The sequence below is a fragment of the Diabrotica undecimpunctata genome, chromosome 7, assembly GCF_040954645.1.
Source record: "Diabrotica undecimpunctata isolate CICGRU chromosome 7, icDiaUnde3, whole genome shotgun sequence".
Lineage (NCBI taxonomy): Eukaryota > Metazoa > Arthropoda > Insecta > Coleoptera > Chrysomelidae > Diabrotica > Diabrotica undecimpunctata.
This window is the reverse complement of record NC_092809.1, coordinates 37,270,126-37,288,074: the sequence shown is the minus strand read 5'-3', so window position 1 is coordinate 37,288,074 and position 17,949 is coordinate 37,270,126. Positions and strand designations below refer to the sequence as shown.

The 17,949-nt window shown below is 35.3% G+C and overlaps 1 protein-coding gene across 10 annotated transcripts in view; it reads right to left on the bottom strand.

The window, feature by feature from the left end:
* The window catches only part of rg (A kinase anchor protein rugose), a 742,603-nt gene that overhangs the window by 17,562 nt on the left and 707,092 nt on the right, over positions 1-17,949 (bottom strand). For all 10 annotated transcript variants that reach the window (XM_072537071.1, XM_072537077.1, XM_072537078.1 and 7 more), the window contains one exon: positions 1,135-1,388. In XM_072537071.1, the coding sequence (XP_072393172.1) occupies positions 1,135-1,388 (254 nt within the window). The remainder of the gene's footprint in view (positions 1-1,134; positions 1,389-17,949) is intronic.

Genomic DNA, 17,949 nt, shown 5'->3' with positions numbered 1-17,949 from the left:
GAAATCTGCCAATTTGACACTGACAGTGGATCATGGTATGGGTGAAAATAGAAAAAACCATTTGAAATGAAAAAAAAAATATAATAAAGCAAATAAAGAAAATATAAAACAGCTAACAATAATAGGTACAACCAAATAAGTAGGATTCAGCATGAATCTCAGTAATACAAAGACTATGGCAATATGAAAGCAAACCAATCTCGATAAGACATTAACTGCGAAAATAAATTGAACGTTTTAAGTAGTACTTAAAGAGAAAATGCTAAAAAAACATAAAATTTCTGCTACTGAACTAGATCATGCAAAATACTCGAACAAACAACAAGGTGGATAGAAATTATTCAAAATCAGGAAGAAGATATTTCAACCAAGCAAACATGAATAGAGACTAGATACCGTGTAAAAAATGAAAACTCCACTAACCACCTAAACTATTTAAAAAAATTTAATGGTATAGTGTACTTCCACGTTTATCTTCATAATTGGAAACAAATGATTGTAAAATGTAATATTAAAATATGGATACACTTAGACCTAGTTATATAATAAAAACTGAAAAGTAAGAAATAGTTACAAGACTCATTGAAAAAATGTGTAGTTAGTCTACGAAAGAATAACTTATAGAAATTGTAACATCACACCTGCCTCGGATGTCTCCCACATTTGCTCCCAACATCACAATAGATTTCAGTAATACAAAATTAAAAAACAAAAATATTATCGATATTTATTGCTAGTACTGGTACAATCCGTGGCGGAATTTTTTTTAGCCATGAAACTTAACTCGCTAGTAAAACGTAAGGTTTTAAGATGTGAAATCGATGAAATGGATATTGAAAAACAAAGAAATAATGTCGAAGAAGGGAAACATACAAATCATAATAAATGCAAAACGCAGAAGAAAAAAACAGGAATATAAATGATATATGATGTCGATACGAAAATCTTTCGAACAGTTATTCAAAATACAAGAAGAAACACTTACAATATTACAAATTCTTTACACAAAATCTGTAACCGAAATCTCATGATTTTATATTATATTGAAAATATTTAAATAAATTAAACTTCTGCGAAGAGTGTAAATGTGTTTCTGCTATTCCTGCTCGTTAAGCACTTAGTAGTTTTACTTACCACTCGAATGAGCCAGTTGAAAACGAAAGCCGCTGTGGAATAATGCGTTCCGTAATGAAACGGAGGGATGCTTTCATGTTCCCACGTCGAATATCTGTCCTCGAAATAGGCTCTTCTGCTAGGATTAAGGGCACCAATTGGCTTAGACAAGTCTCTGTAGTTACTAGGTTGACTTAGATCGAGATCTTTGGAGTCGTAGTTGGTTAAAACCCACGGGAATACTGGATACTGGTTGAGATCATTGTAGGTTCGGCCTGGAATTAAATAAATCGTAAATGTTCAACAGTGCTTAAAAAAATCAAAGAATTACAATACGGTCAAAACAGTTCTCGAGTAGCCGTTTCTAACATCTTAGATTTTTTTTTCTTTTTTACTTTACATACACGTCAAAATAATCTATGGGACACCTATATTAATAGCTTTAAATCAATGTTAGCTGCAAATATAAAAATAAATTTATGTTTCTAAACTTTTTTGTTGTTTTGTCGATTATTGTACCAACTAAGACGGTAATGCTGATAAGAATGGCTGTAAAAAATTTAACAAAACTTTAATATGCGTTTTTTGTCTATAAGATAAAAAGAAATATTTCTTTATTGGTACGGGATTTTCGATGTATATGTGTGTTTTTATTTAGTATTGCAATTGCCCATAATGGAGAGGCATCATTCAAATTGCGAAACGTAGTGGCGTTATATCGGGATGCTTCAAATTGGCAAAAGTCAAAGAGACGTTGCTGAAGTCCTCCACACGTCCTTCTTAATCGTTTGTGGTTAAGGTGTCAAGAAACTGGTGAAGTTGCTGAACGTTCATACAGGCCCTACAAGGATAACCAACCAGATTGAAGACGGTTTTATTAGGTTGCAGGCTTTGCAAAATCGCACTGTAACTGCAACACAATTACAAATGAGGCTACAAGAGACCCATCAGGTGTTTTTAAGTTGCCAAACCATAAGAAATAGACTGCTTGAAGTAGGGTTAAATGCTCGGAAAACCTGTGAGAGTGCCAGTGTTATCCAGATGAAATCGAACACAGGCACTCTCATAAGAACACGTAAATTGGGTTTTGAGACGAGCCGGATGAGTCCCGATTTGGATTTGCACCAGATACAAGACGGACAATAATTTGGAGACAATCTGGCACTGCTGAACGATTGACCATCGTTCAGCAATCGACAATCTCGTTTGTCTGGAACAGTTTCTAAATGCAACAGACTACCGCCATATTATTCTCGATCCTATTGTTGTACCCGTTGCACAATAAGCTGGTCCCCAATTTCAATTAATGCACGACAACGCGCGTCCGCATACTGCCAGGGTCGTTTGAACATTGAATTGTTCAAGAGAAAAGCTTTTTGAAAATCAATTTTTCCCAAATGGGGAGTGTCACTCCCGCTCCATATACTTCATCTAACGTAGCTGTGAGTGTATAGCATATTAAACTTAAAAAACCAAATTAGGTGTAGAGGAAGCATATTACAACATTATTCAAAATTGCCATTACCAATGCCTATTTAATACGGATTGGGAACACGAGAGGCTCTTTTTGCTTTAAATGTGTTAACGCAACGATGCAGAGACATGAATGTAGATGTATATGCATGTTTTAATGACTATCGAAAAGCATTTGACTGCGTTAACCATCAAAAGATGATCTAAATTCTGAGAACAACTGGAGTTGACGAACAAGACTTGCAAATTATCTCAGAACTATACTGGCACCAAACAGCATTAATTGAAATAGAGCACACAACATCCGAAGACATACAAATCCGACGAGGAGTGAGACAGGGTTGCGTCTTATCACCGCTACTCTTTAATTTGTATTCGAAGTCTATATTCAGAAAAGCATTAGACGAGGTCCAAGGCGGAATTAAGATTAACGGAATCAGCATAAACAACATCAGATATGCTGATGATACCGTCTTAATAGCAAGAAACGTACAACAACTACAAAATATAATAAATGCGGTAGTTCACCACAGCGAAATGTTCGGTTTACATCTAAACGTTTCCAAAACTAAAACTTTAGTATTTTCAAAGACACCAATAAACGTACAGGTATATGCCAAGGGTCAAATAATAGAACAGGTAAATTCCATAAAATATTTGGGAACAAATATCAATAGTCAGTGTAATCCAAAAAAAGAAATCCTATCAAGAATCGAACAAGCAAGGAAAACATTCATGAGCATGAAAACATTTTTTACAAGATCAGACCTTAGTCTACAGCTTAGAATCCGAATGATCAGATGTTACGTTTTTTCTGTCTTACTGTATGGCTGTGAAAGTTGGACAATGGACTCTGAAATAGAAAAAAGAATAGATGCCTTTGAGATGTATATATACAGACGAATGTTGAGGATTCCATGGGTACAAAGAGTTACTAATGTTGAGGTACTTCGTCGCATGTGCAAACAAAAAGAATTACTAAGAATAATCAAAGAGAGCAAAATGCAATACTTGGGGCATGTGTTGAGAGGCGAAAGATATGAATTACTTCAAGTTATAGTGGAAGGAAAAGTACAGGGCAAAAGATCACTAGGAAGACGCCAGAACTCGTGGCTGAAAGATCTGAGGAGATGGTTCGACCGCTCATCCGCAGAGATCTTTCGCACAGCAGTTTCCAAAACTACAATTGCATTTGGATCGCCAACCTTCGAAAGGAGAGGGCGCAATGAGAAGAAGAAGAATGCGTATTTGTAGAGGGTACGTTGTCTAGGTGGAAAAGGTATATTATTTTGGAAACAAAGTATCTTGCTTTAGTTTCCTCATCACAAATATGTGCAAAATATTTTAAAGTAATGCTTTCTCCACTGTTTGTACCTGAAAAAGTTCTCGGAATCGTTGTCGTTTGGAAGCTCGAGCGTACAATTTACTGATACACCGTGATAAAGGCTCAACCACCAAGGATAAATCGAAATTTTTGGCCCATAACGATTCTTGTATGTTTGTCTAGTGAAATTTGAAAACATTTCTTCCTAAAAAGTGTTCAAGTAGCGTTGTAAATTCTTTGTACAACCAACCAGGAAACCAGTTTATCCAGACAAACCGACCGCACCACTTTGCTACCTTCAATAACACTTTTGACTTGGCCCAAGATATCCTGTGCTATTGTGTAGATTGGTGACATACTCTTTAAAAGACAACTTTAAAAGACTATATCGTACACGGCAAAATCGAAAATGGACTGAATGAACCGATCATATTGTATGACATTGACAAAACGCTAAAAAATGTATCTGGTGACTAATGTATCTGGGCAAGATTGTAGTTGCTGCTTTACAGGGCGAATAAATGGGGTATTATAAAAGATGAACCTATGTGCCGTTGTGATTTAAAATACATCAGGAACGCGACTAAAACACACACGAGTTGGTAAAAAGATAGTGAAAAGAAAGCAGACGAACATAGTGAGATCAGATAGTGCTATTTACTTGGCCGAGAATATCACAAATACGTGATAAAAACTACTAAATAGAGGCACGAGTATTGAAAGTAAACCAAGGCTAGAGTCTTAGACAGTGGTTAGATTAATAGATAGATAGAAATAGATAATAGATAGAAGAAAAACTGAAAATCTAGTCGTGAAAAAGTTAAACTATTGAGACAACAGGAACTCAAGAGTGTATTGATTGAACGAACTATTGTATATAAAGCTAAAGCAGCAAAAATATCATACGAACGTAAAGAGTATTGAAAAAAATGATGAAAATATATATCAAACTACAAAAAAAATTAAGAAAGACATTAACCGATGAAGTAACGACGAAAAAAAGATTCAAAATCTGAAAATAAGAATAGCAGGAAACAAAAGAAAGTGAAAATCACCGTTAACGACCATTAAAAATCATAACAAGGATGAAGACTCTATATACTCTTCATAACAAGGAAACACTTTTTTCTTGGCTACAAATCGTTCAAAACTTAAAAAATGTATGCGGTTGATCCAACTGACATTTGGAATTTGTTATCCCAATGACTGCGCCAACGTAAAAAAAAATAATTTTTTTAGTTATTTTTCATCATCACCTTATATATACAAACATTACTTTGTAGTTCGATAATAGATTTAGTCCAAGTCCATTCCTGGCAACGGAATTAGTCTAAGACCAACCCAACCTCATATGTCCCAACTTTTCCCAATACACTCGCAAAAGATTTCAATTTAAATCCATCGAATTTTACTACATCGGTCTGGGTGAATCTTTATGGTATTACCCAAGCATAAATCGAGAGACATCAAAAAGGGGAGAGAAAATAATCCGCTGTCTGTTAAGGCTTAAGTTGACTGAGGTGATGGCTAATTGACGTCGACGTTTTTCATCCGCTTTTAGGATTGCGTCTCGACGCATGCACTCACTCTTTCATAGGGGTACAGTTGCCATTAAATGTAACAACGTTTTTTTTTTTTAAGTCTGGTATCAAGAGAATGGTTACAAAATGTAGAAAAAAGGCCGTGTAAAGGGTCGATAGAAATGTAAAGGATTTTTAAAATTTTTCGACAAGTTGTTTTTATATATTATACAAAAAGATTGCTTGATAAATTTTATTACAATTTCTAAAGATTTCTAGAGATCTGACTTGATTTATCTATGTATAATATAATAAGGAGGATTATTATTTATTAAAACTGCATTAAAACCGGCTATTTTTTAGGCAAAGAGCTTATCATTTTATATAAAGTTGAAAAGAAAACTAAACAATTTATTATAATTATTCATAGTCAATGAACACAATAATCATCATTCAACCTTCTGCGTCCAAAGTTGAACATACCCCCCCCCCTAATTTCTTTTGTTCTCGGCGATTCTTTTGACATCGTATGCCATCGTGTAGATGGTCTACTTCTATTTCTTTTATCTGGTCTCCACAGTTCAAGCGGGATCTGTCGAAAAGCAGACAATAATGTCATTTTTCTTCTTCTTCTTCTTTCAGTACCCAGTCCGATTATCGAACGTTGGCGATCATATTGGCAATAATAACTTTGTTTATGGCGGCTCTAAATAAATTAGCGGTGATCTCTTGATACCATTCTCGGAGATTTTGAAGCCAAGATGTTCTTCTTTGGCCTGGGCCTCTCCTTCCGGCGATCTTACCCTGTATTATGAGGTCTAGAAGGCTACACCTCTCTGGATGTCTCATTACATGACCGTTGGAGTACCGTAAAACTTACCAAATTTTGGTAAAAATTATGAAAAACTTCATGGATGAGCGGCAAAAAATCAAGAAGGTCTTTCTTTTTCTCCTTACTAATTGGCAGAAGCTTGTCTGTGATTTGGGACAATATGCTTGGTACAACGTGTTTTCCTCTTCTTCGGAAATTTACAAATTTAAAAGAATTGAAGACGTCTAAACTATGTTTATATTTCACTATTCCAACATTACTATTATATTGGAACCACTGCACTGGCTGCCACAGGAACTTTTCTTCATCGGTGTTTCCTTTTTTAACGATTAATGCTCTTTTTCCTAGACTGCTGAAATCCAAGAAATCTTCTTGTTTCATTACCACTACTTTGAATACTTTCTTCCTTTTGCAGGATTACCAACTGATACCAGTCATTAGTATCTTAATGTGTGTTCTATTAGTTTCTTTCTCTCTTAGAGCATGATCCGTATCATACTCCATGTGAATATGCCCACTGACCAAAAACTTGTGATTTATATCTTTGAGATTTGGTAGATTTGTGAAAGCAAAAGTGAACATGAAAACGACTTATTTTGGCCTCCGAAAGTATCTGAGTAGAAAGTTACCTCTTCCACATCATGAAGTTCCGATAAAAGACGGTAAATACAAGCAGCTATCTGATTGCCACCTCTTCCAGCAGTTGATTCGTCCCACATGAAACATGTAACTTCATTTGTTGCTAAATCGTGAACGGTACGGTTAAATGTCCACATTTAACGCTTAAGACGGTGTTTGCTGTTAAAAAGGGGGTTGGAAGGCACTGTTAAAAATCAAAAATGTATGCTCTTTTTTTAGTGAAGATGCAACCTCCTTATCCACCTGTCTTGCCTTGTAAGCAACGTCTGCGAGCTGATGGTGTTTATCCCCCTCTTGTCTCAAATTCTCTTTCTCCTCTCCCTCCTCTAGCACTTTTAATTTTATTTCGAAAATATCACATTTAGAACAAGTATCCTGTTTGGGTTTTTGAAGTTATAGTTCTATACGCGCGCTCGACGTTGGAAATTTGCACGGGAGTGAATCGGTGAAATCATTACATATGTAAGATATGAGTAAGAGAGAGACAGAAGATATATTTTCTCTCTCGAGAATAAAAATGTTCCTTTTGTATACAAGTAAATCAACATTTAACAAGAATACGTGGTTTTCAGGAGGCGATGGGAGTTTAATGTCTTTTGTGCGATCAGGTGCAACCAAGTTGTAGATCTTCATTTTTATAATGGTAACTTAAACTATTTGTTTTAGGTGAAAGATATCTCAATGTATTCTAGCTCCTAAGACCTCTCAATATAAATTTACGCAATCTTCTTTTTTAATTTTAAACGAGCCATTTCTATCACTTTCTAAAAGAGCCAATAATCACAAAAAATGACAATTATGACATATTTATACACGGCCTGATAGAATGAAACAATGAATTTATAATTAAAGAATCCTTTATAAAAAGGTATATTTACTAAAAGATGATAGAACACGGATAATAGAACGAATAAAGGAATATGGAGACATAAGTCGCTACCTAGAGCTTGCAATACTGAAATACTCTGTAAAATACCCGCTATAAAATATTGTTCTCAGTATAATACCAAGTGCAGAAAAAATAATTGAAAGATACCAGACAGGTGGTAAATTGGCAATTCATCAGATTTCTACTCTTAGTACAAATTTTAGGGAATACACTAGATTGTGACATATATACTAACATTTATTGACTATAATGCAGCCTACTACTCTGTAAACAGAAGAGAGATTTTAGGACAATAGTAGACCTACGAATACCAAATTAGTTGGTAGTATTAAAAAATAAGCCTTTAATAAATATGGTGCAGGGTACGGACCCAGAGAGCGTTGTTTGAACCATGTAAAACGCACAATAGTCTACGCTAAGGTGATCCTGGTCAGGCTATGGAGTTGAGATATCTTCATTGTAAAAATGAGGTGCACCCTATCCTTCATGCTATGGCATGATGGACGAGCCTGCAGTCAACAGCTCGAGGTATGAGCGGGAACACAAAGTGTATAAATACTCATACGCTTATGAAACGCGCCTAACGGATCATGGAAATGTCTTTAATCTTTTCTATCAGCCTCTTTGGTTAACTCTTGTTTCTTCATCTTCATCATGATCACTATATTTTCTTCTACTATATTCGAGGGTAGCAGGTAGAGACGTATCTACAAACCCAGTAGACGATAGTTCTACTTTAGGGATGCGACCCTTGGTATCTCTACTAAGTCCAAACAGGAGATACCACTGTCCTTTTCTACTACTCCTTACTAAACACAGTTCATTATTAATATTTCCAACCAATGGGGTAGGCAACTGGAAACCACCCCTTTATTTCACCCACGAAAGTTCATGGTATGAGCAATAACTGCGAGGCCTCGGATAACGAGGTACGCGATCCGGATGGCACCGGGCGCATCTTTTAATCTGAAGAGGAATGTGTTATGTATAAGAATAAGACCACCCTAGAAGATTGTACAATTGGATCACCGAATTGGACACCAAAATCAGTTCGATTACCTAATGATTAAACATCGCTGGAAAACATCTATTAACCAATGTTAAACACGACCTGGCGCTGACTGCGGCCCTGATCATCAACGCTTTTTGCAACACTAAAGCAAAAATCCAAAGCATGTGTTAGGGTTCGAAACAAGAGGATATCTCAAATAAAAGATTCACAACAATTTAAAATTCAATGTAATGAAAGATTGTAAAATATTTTACCAACCATCGGCACTCATAATTCCGAAAAGATTTAGCTACTTTTAAAAATACCTTAATACAGATCTTGACTGATTGCGACGCACAGTTTAATGCCGACTCAACCAGACCAAAAAAGTGTGGATGTCTGTAAATACTTTTGACCTCGTTGAAGAATGCAGAAAACTCAAAATTGTTGGAATTAAGAACTCTCTTAGGAATTCCCAATACCGACAGCTATCTAGAGATATTTAGGCTGCATTTAGAGGAGACAAAAACAAACATATAGAGAAAATCTGCAGTGCATGATAAAGGCAATGTACAGGCGGATTTGGACAAGGTTATATATGTTTGGAGGGCGTATATGAGCCGATATCTTTATACACCGATACGGACCAAATGCCTGCGGACATCCACTTTCCACTCTCCTTCCTCAGGCAAACGCTTTGAATATGAACCTGACATACTTTTTCCGAAGTGGAATTCGCTCTGAAAAGACTTACGTTATAGATAGCAGCAGGTTATGATTTCATTACTGCTGATGTGTTAAAGCATCTTCCGTTACGTGGAGTGAGAATATTACATCGATTGTGCCATGAAATCTGGTACACAGGCGTCTGGCTTGAGAATTGGAGATATACCATAATCGTACCTCTAGGTACATAAGATAGGTCCAACAAATAATTGTATCAACTAAAGACTACTTGCTCTAATATCATAAGCCAGTAAGGAGATCATCTACATCCTGCAACGTCGTGTAGAAAACATTTGGCAAAGTTGGCAAATAGCACCTGGACAGGCAGGATTTGTGAAGGGGGGAGGTACTAGAGAACAAATCCTTAATCTAAGAAACATCAAGAAAAAGCCAGAGAATATCAGATCCTGATAGTTATATGTTTTGTTGATTATACAAAGGCATTTGATAATGTTAAATGGGACGCACTATGGTACATATTGATGACAAGGCGTGTACCTAAACACTTGACTAACCTTATTAGCAAACTGTATTAAGATAACCTGGCATATGTTCGAATGGACGGATACCCATCTGACGAATGCACTTTAGAGAAGTGAGTACGCCAAGGATGCGTTTTATCTCCCTTATTATATAGCATCTATTCAGAGTTCATAGCAAAGAGTGTTGGGTGGTTGGGAGGGAAGAGTAAACCTAGGCGGTGTCAAGATATCTAACCTACATTTCGAAGGTTACTTCAGAAGAAATTACTAACTTATTAAAAAAACTTGAGGTAGAAAGTGCTAAATTTGGGCTCTTGGAAGACTTTTGGAAGTTAACTACAACAAAACCAAAATCATGGTTATTGATCGCCAACAACAGTTTCCTGAAACACGAACTATTGCGGGATGCGAAGTAGTCTCCTCTACGATATATCTTGGAGCTCTAGTTAACAACACAGGCAGTTGTGAACCCGAAATTCGATGACGAATTCAACTAGCAAGAGCAGCAATGACTGAACTAAACGGAGTCTGGCGTGATCGTCACATTACTATGACAAACAAGCAAAGACTCGCTTCAACTCGTATTTTCCATATTTTACTATGCATGCGAAACATGAAAATAAGAAGAAGGCCCAGAAAAAGTTCATTGATAATATTGAAGAAGATATGAGAAAAATGGGAGTACGTGTTTGGCGGAGCAACCCGATCGATAGGGAAGACAGGAAAAAGAAGGCTTAAAACCAACAATTTTTATATAAATGTAAATGTGGGTAACAAAGATAGAAGTTTATAAAACCTATATTGATTCAAATTTTTTATTTTAGATAAAAACGAACATGTTAATTACTTAACAAAAATTGCAGAATTACAACTAAAACTACAAATTACCTACATAGTTTCTGCTGACGATAAATTACAAATATAGAGAAAAAATTTATTGTGGTGAAGAATAAAATACGTTCAAATTCAAAGAAAGATCTAAATGTTCGCTGAACTTTTTATTTACACGTTTAAATTCTGTAATTAAACAATCTAAAAATTTATTTAAAAATCCTTTATAAAAGGTATATAATTAATTATATACCTTTTATAAAGGATTTTTAAATAATTTTTTTGTGATACATGATATACAGCCAGCTACAGGATCTTAGTTTCCTTGTGGATTTTAAACAGTCTAAAATTTTAGCTTGTAATATCACTCTGTATTTCATTAATCCCGACGGCTATTATTAGAAGGTGCAGTCGAAGCTCGTGATGAATGTGTTTTTAATTTAGAGCCAGCCTCTCTTGACAACAGCAAATTTTGCATGCGACATTCGTATGGAAAAAAATCACCGGCCGTTGGTTGCGGACCGTCAACTTTCAAAATTATTTCCTCGTTACCGAGAAAGGAAAGCAACTTTTTCTTCTTTTCGGACTTGGATTTAATTAGACAAGAAAATTAAATACCAGAAACTTTCAAGGAATAGAATAGAGTAAAATATGTTGAATATAAAAATGTTCAAGCCATAATTTGAAGACAGATACTGCAAAAGAAAACCGAGATAGGAAAAAGAAATACAATAAAATAAATATGTGCCAACAATTACTGAAAACAGTTACAATTATGTTTGAGGTGTTGCATATGTACCAGCTAAATTAAGAGACACTTTTAATATACAAAATGGAAGAGATGTTACTGTTATGATAGCCAATAATTTGAAAGACCTCCAGAGACTTTTTGATAAAGTATCTATGGTTTGTATGACGCACGGTTTATACATCAATGTCAGGAATACCAAATTCAACAAAACTTAACAAAACTTGCGGTCAATTAGTTTTTAATGGACAGATCATTGTCTGTTGTCAACGAGACTAACCAAAATTCAGAAAAAATTCGTTCACCCATTGAATAAGCACCAGCTGCGTTTGTAAAAATGAAAAAAAAAAACTGTTGACAGCGTCGTATCTTTCTATGACTCTAAGAATTAGAATGATTAGGTGTTATGTATATTCTGCTTGATCGTATTCACGAGGTAGGAGAGGAAATGGGCATTAAAATAAACTCAAACAAAACCAAATTTTTAGTGTTTAGTCGTGACCCACATCCCGATGCAAAGCTTCAATTAAACTGAGTCCAAGTTGAGAAAGTTCACAAAATGACATATTTGGGAACTTTGATAACGGACCAACTAGATCCAGACATAGAAATAAAACGTAGAATAGCAATGACTAAAACTACTTTTATAAAAATGAAATCATTTCTTTGCAATAATCATCTCAGTTTAGAACTAAGACAAAGAATGGTTAAGTGCTATGTTTGGTCCGTACTTTTGTATAGTGCAGAAGTGTGGACGCTAAAAGTGTCGATCATGAACAAAATTGAAGCATTGGAAATGTGGGTTCGTAGACGAATGCTAAAGATACCTTGAACAGCAAGGAAAACTAATGAAGAAGTACTAAGGAGCGTCAACAAAGATAGAGAACTGCTTCTTCTTAGAGTGCTATCTCCATACGGAGGTTGGCAATCATAATGGCTATTTTTATTTTTAAACTTGCTGCTCTAAACAAATCAATCGATCTGCATTGATACCAATCACGTAGATTCTTCAACCATAAGCTCTGCCTTCGGCCAACAGATCTTCCTTGAATCTTTCTCTGTATTATGAGTCTCAAAATTTCATATTGTGTTCCCCTCATCACGTGGCCTTCCAGTTTTTTGGTTTGTATAGTGGTGATTAGTTCTGTTTCTTTACCAACCATCTCCATTACTTCTTTATTTGTAATTCTACCAGTCCATGATATTTTTAATATTCTGCGGTATCACCCTAGTTCGAAAGCCTCGATTCTTTTTAAATTGCATTTTTTTAATATCCCAGTCTCAGCTCCATATAATAATATTGAAAATATATAACAGCGAATGGTACGTAGTCTGATCCCCATTTTTATATTTTTGCACGTTAGGAGTGGCTTCATTCGTATAAATGCTGATCTGGCAATCTCTATTCGCCTGTTTATTTCTGCAATATGATCATTGGTTTCATTGATCAAAGTTCCCAAGTACTGATATTTTTCTACTTGTTCTATCACATTACCATTGATTGTCAATAGGTGATGTATATTTTGTGGTCTTTTTGTAATTACCATGTACTTCGTTTTTTAGCGTTTATAGTAATGCCCATCTCAGCACTATTCATACTTAAGCTTTCAATAAGATGTTGTAGATTTTCTATACTCGTTGCTATGATCACAGTGTCGTCTGCATATCGTAAGTTGTTAATTAATTTTCAATTAACGGTAACTCCCGCTTTGATATTATTGAGCGTGTTTTAGAAAATTTCTTCAGAATATAAGTTAAACAAAAGTGGCGATAAAACACATCCCTGTCTAACTCCTCTACAGATCTTCGTTTCTTCCGAGTGTTGCCCATCAATTTGAACTATGGCACTTTGGTTCCAATATAATGTTTGCACTATATTTATGATTTTACTGTCAATGCGCTTGTTCTGAACTGAAAGAGAACTGCTAAAGACTGTTAAACATCGAAAAATGTCTTATCTGGGACATACATATATTAAGGGGAAGTAGATATAAAATATTACAACTGATCCTTAAAGGCAGAATAGAGGACCGTAGAGGTGTAGGAAGAAAACAAGTTTCTTGGTTAAAAAACATTCGTGAATGGACACAGATATCAAATGCAGGACAATTATTCCATATTGCAGAAGATCGAGAAGCCTTCGCAACGGTGATCGCCAACGTCGGATAATTCTGATATGGCACGCGAAGAAGAAGGTGTTATGTGTTTTTCATACTCCTATACGGTGTGGAAAGCAGGACACATAATGAACTCCTTAAAAAGATTATGGCCTTTGAAATGTGAGTCTACAGGCGCGTTATTTTGGACCTTATCCATATTCATTTAAGCGTCTTCGAATGGTATAAATCTAAACTGTATTTCTATAGACATCGTTAACTGGACTTGCGGTTTTTCGTCTACCTTGACTTGGCCTCCTGGTGTATTGTCTTGTTTCCCGAAAACTTTGGATTGCATCAAACACCGTACTTTGAGAAATTTCTAAAGCATTGGCAATGTTATAAATGTAAACATCATCATTCTGTAAAGCAACAGCTTGCGCTTCTTCTTCTGGTGTCATCTTTTTGTTATTGCCATTTTTAAAAAGAAGATAAGAAAAAAAAAACTGAAGCCAAACTTGTAAGCACTTAAAATACCAAAATAAACTTACAGCATCTGTTCAATTAAAGACACTATTTTACATTAATATCAAAAAGTTTGTGTAGAAATGTCTTCGCTAATAAGGCAGAAAATGAAATTCAACAAAAATAAAAATTTTTAAAAGCTTTTATTTAAAAATGAAAAAATAAATAAAAATCTGAGTGTCTGGTTAATTTTGCACTCCAGTGTATATCAAGCTGGATGTTTAAACGAAACTAGTCAACTAGACCACTAATTACACATTAAAAGAAAAAAAAAGCGAAAGTATCTCTACTACGTAGGTATATAAATAGACTTGAATTTGTTACTTGAACCAAAGAGTGTTGTCCTTGGAAGTTTTTATTCATAAACTTCGAAATAAATCACAGATCAAGCTTCTTTTATTTACATCTATATTAATATACTGTAAAGGTTCAGACATTAAAGTAGTACGAAAATATAACTGTCCTATTCAATTAACTTTAAATATACAGGGTGATCTCAATGGAAATTGCGCTGATACTACTAATAGGAGAAACACAAAACGTGATAGGATACCCCTAGACATTCTATGGCCGTCTATGAGTTACGAGTATAAGAAACATTTCTGCTGTTTCTAGCATTCTTTTTATTCTGTGTCGATTCGTGTTTCTGCCGCATATTATTGGTCTAACTGTTCTAAATTCTACCTTCTATTTCTTTCTCGATATTTTTATTCCTTCATAATGTTCCATGAGCACAGCCTGAGGCTCTGCTTGCTCTAATCACTTGATCTTCCACTTCTGTTTCGAGCTTTCCGCAGCTAGACAGAGTGATGCGCAGTTATTTTAACTCCACCAGTTGTTCTACTATCTGTCCCTTCATCTCCAATAACATTTATTAGATTTGCTGTTATAACAATGCGTGTTGTCTTTTTTGGCGAAATTTTTCTGGAGCTTATATTAACATGGTCAAGTATACTTTGTAAATCATCTTCACTTTGAGAGATTAGTATTACGTCGTCTGCCTAGCAGATTGTTATATAATTTTTTCATTCTTACTTTTTTTATTATTTCATCCATGATCAGGTTGAACAATAGAGGCTCAGAGGACCCCTGTCTTATCGCATTGCAAGCCGCAATTGGCTCAGTTAGTCCTTTTTCTAGTTTTACTTTAATTTTGTTGTTCTGATCGATATTTTCGATCGTTTTGATTATTCCTAGAGGTATCCCTCTTGCGTCCAGTAAGTGGATAGCGTCCTTTAATTTGATCCTGTCAAACGTTCTCTTCAAGTCCACGAAACATAAATACCGGTCTGTTGTCTTCTAGTAATTTCTCTTGCACTTGCTTCATTATAAATATAATTTTGGTGCATTCCCGATCTAAAACCTTGTTGTTCTTCTGCTAGTGTTATAATTTCATTTAGTTTATTTGTTGTTAACTTTAGTATTGTGTTTAATAAGTTAATTCCTCTGTAGTTTTTCCAGGTCTGATTTGTTTCCCTTTTTGAAGAGAGGTAGGTATAAGAATACTTGATCTCCATTCTTAAGTTATTCTCTTTTGTTCTATTATTTTTTGGATTAGTTTGTTTTAATAATTGTTTGGTCAGATCTTATTCTTCGTACTTTAGAAGTTTGTTCTGTATTCTGTCCTCTTCTAGTGATGTTCTATTGTTTGCCTTTGCCGCCAGATAGTAATTAAGACACTGATATTCAGGACGAACTGACAGAGAATCTTTCCGTTCTAGACACAAAGGGATAATTCAAAATGGTAAGGAAATTAAAAAACAAGAAAAGGAAGAAAGTGGGAAGAAATGTATCGAAAGACCTCTTCTTCTTCTTCTCGTAGCACTACAACCCGGGGTGGGTCTTGGCTGACTGCACAACTCGCTTTCATTTAAAATGATCGTCCATGAAAATTGGGTCAGTGGGTAGCTTCATTGTTCTTCAATTTGACCATATGTTATCTCTCCATCGCATTCGTGGACGTAATAAGGACCCTCTCCCTGTCGGGGCTTGCTCCCAGATTAACTTGGTAAGGCGGTTATTAGGGAGTCTGTGGACATAGCCAGCCCATCTTAGACTTAACCTATTCTACATCGCTATACATCTGTTTGACCTTGGCATTTGTTCTCATTCGGTATTGGTTAGATTTCGGTCGTGATAAGGTCCAAAAATTTTCTGAGGATTTTTCTCTCAAAACATCTGAGTTTTCCTTCCATTTCTTTTGTCAGCTTCCGATGAGTGTAGCATCGAAAGACGCAGGTAATATAAACAATACATATGAAAATGACCAAAGACAAGATAAATAATGAGTAACAAAAAATGAAAAGTACACGGGAAAAAATAATGATCGTTCAAAACTCTCTGAATTAAATAATTAGAAAACGGCAACAGATTATTTTTTTAACTGTATTAGGAATCTTACTAAAAGAGACTAAATTTAAATCTTATGATATAAACTTATGATGTACTTAGGAGAACTTATGATATAAACTTTTTCAGGATCTTTCCTCTTCTTTGTCTGCCGTGTTTGTTTTCAAGCGTTGGCCATCGTCATATTAACAAGCGTATGAAATGTTTCTTGCTCGGCAGCTAGATGAAAACAATTCCTCGACCGTTCGACCTGTCGATTTTCTAATGTTACGCAGCCAGGGCAGTCGTTTTCTTCCGACTCAGCGTTTTCCTTCGGTTTGGTGCTGAATGATCAACCGCAGTCAGAGATATTTAGGTCCTCTCATTATATGATCTAAGTATTGGACCTTTCTCATTTTGATGATGTTGATCAATTCGAGCTCTCTGTGCATGGTCTATAGTACACATTCGATAGATATGTGTGCTGTCCACGGGATTCTGAGCATGCAACGGTAACACCACAGCTAAAACGCTTCTAATTTATTAAGAATAATAGACTCCTACTGCACAATACAGAACGACAGTTATTAAAACTTTTTCATGCAAGTTCTATTCTCGTTGAAATTTTTTCGTCACTTTCCACCCTGCAATGAATCCAACTACCCAGATATCTAAAGTGTTGCACCCTTTTCAGGATTTAGTTTTCTAATTTTAAAACTGAGTCTTCAATATTAATTTTTCTTACCACCATCCATTTTGTTTATTTTGCGTTGGTTGTTAAGCCCTTTTCAGTGCATTCTGTGTTTACAGCATTCAACAGGGTTTGAAGGTCTTCTAGACACTCTGCCGTTATGGCGGTGTCATCTGTGTATCTAATGTTATTAATAATTTCACCACCGATTTTAACACCTTTGCGACGATTATTTAACGCTATCTCAAAAACTGGTTCAGTGTAGGGATTAAACATCGGCGACATAAGTTTAATACCACGTTTAATAGAAACTATAGCTTAAACTTCTTGATCCACCTTAAAACAAGCGGTATGATTGTAGTAAAGATTTTTGAGCAACCTAATGTCATACGTGTCCTGACCAACTGAGTCCTAGCATTGAAATAGTAGTGTGTGTGGTACTCTATCAAAGGCTTTTTCGAAATCTATAAAACATACGTAAATCTGTTTTCTAAACTCAATGCTCTTTTGTAAGAGTATTCGCATGTAAAAAAGATTCTCCCGAGTCCTCATAACATTTCGGAATCCAAACTGCTCATCACCAGTTCCATCCCCTCACAAAGTTTATATATGCGACAATGCAATATTTTCATAAAAATTTTAATCGTGTGACTCATTAAACTGATAAGTCGATAGTCACTACACTATCTATCATAAGACAATCTAGGATAATCTGGAATCTATCATAACTTACCGAATTAT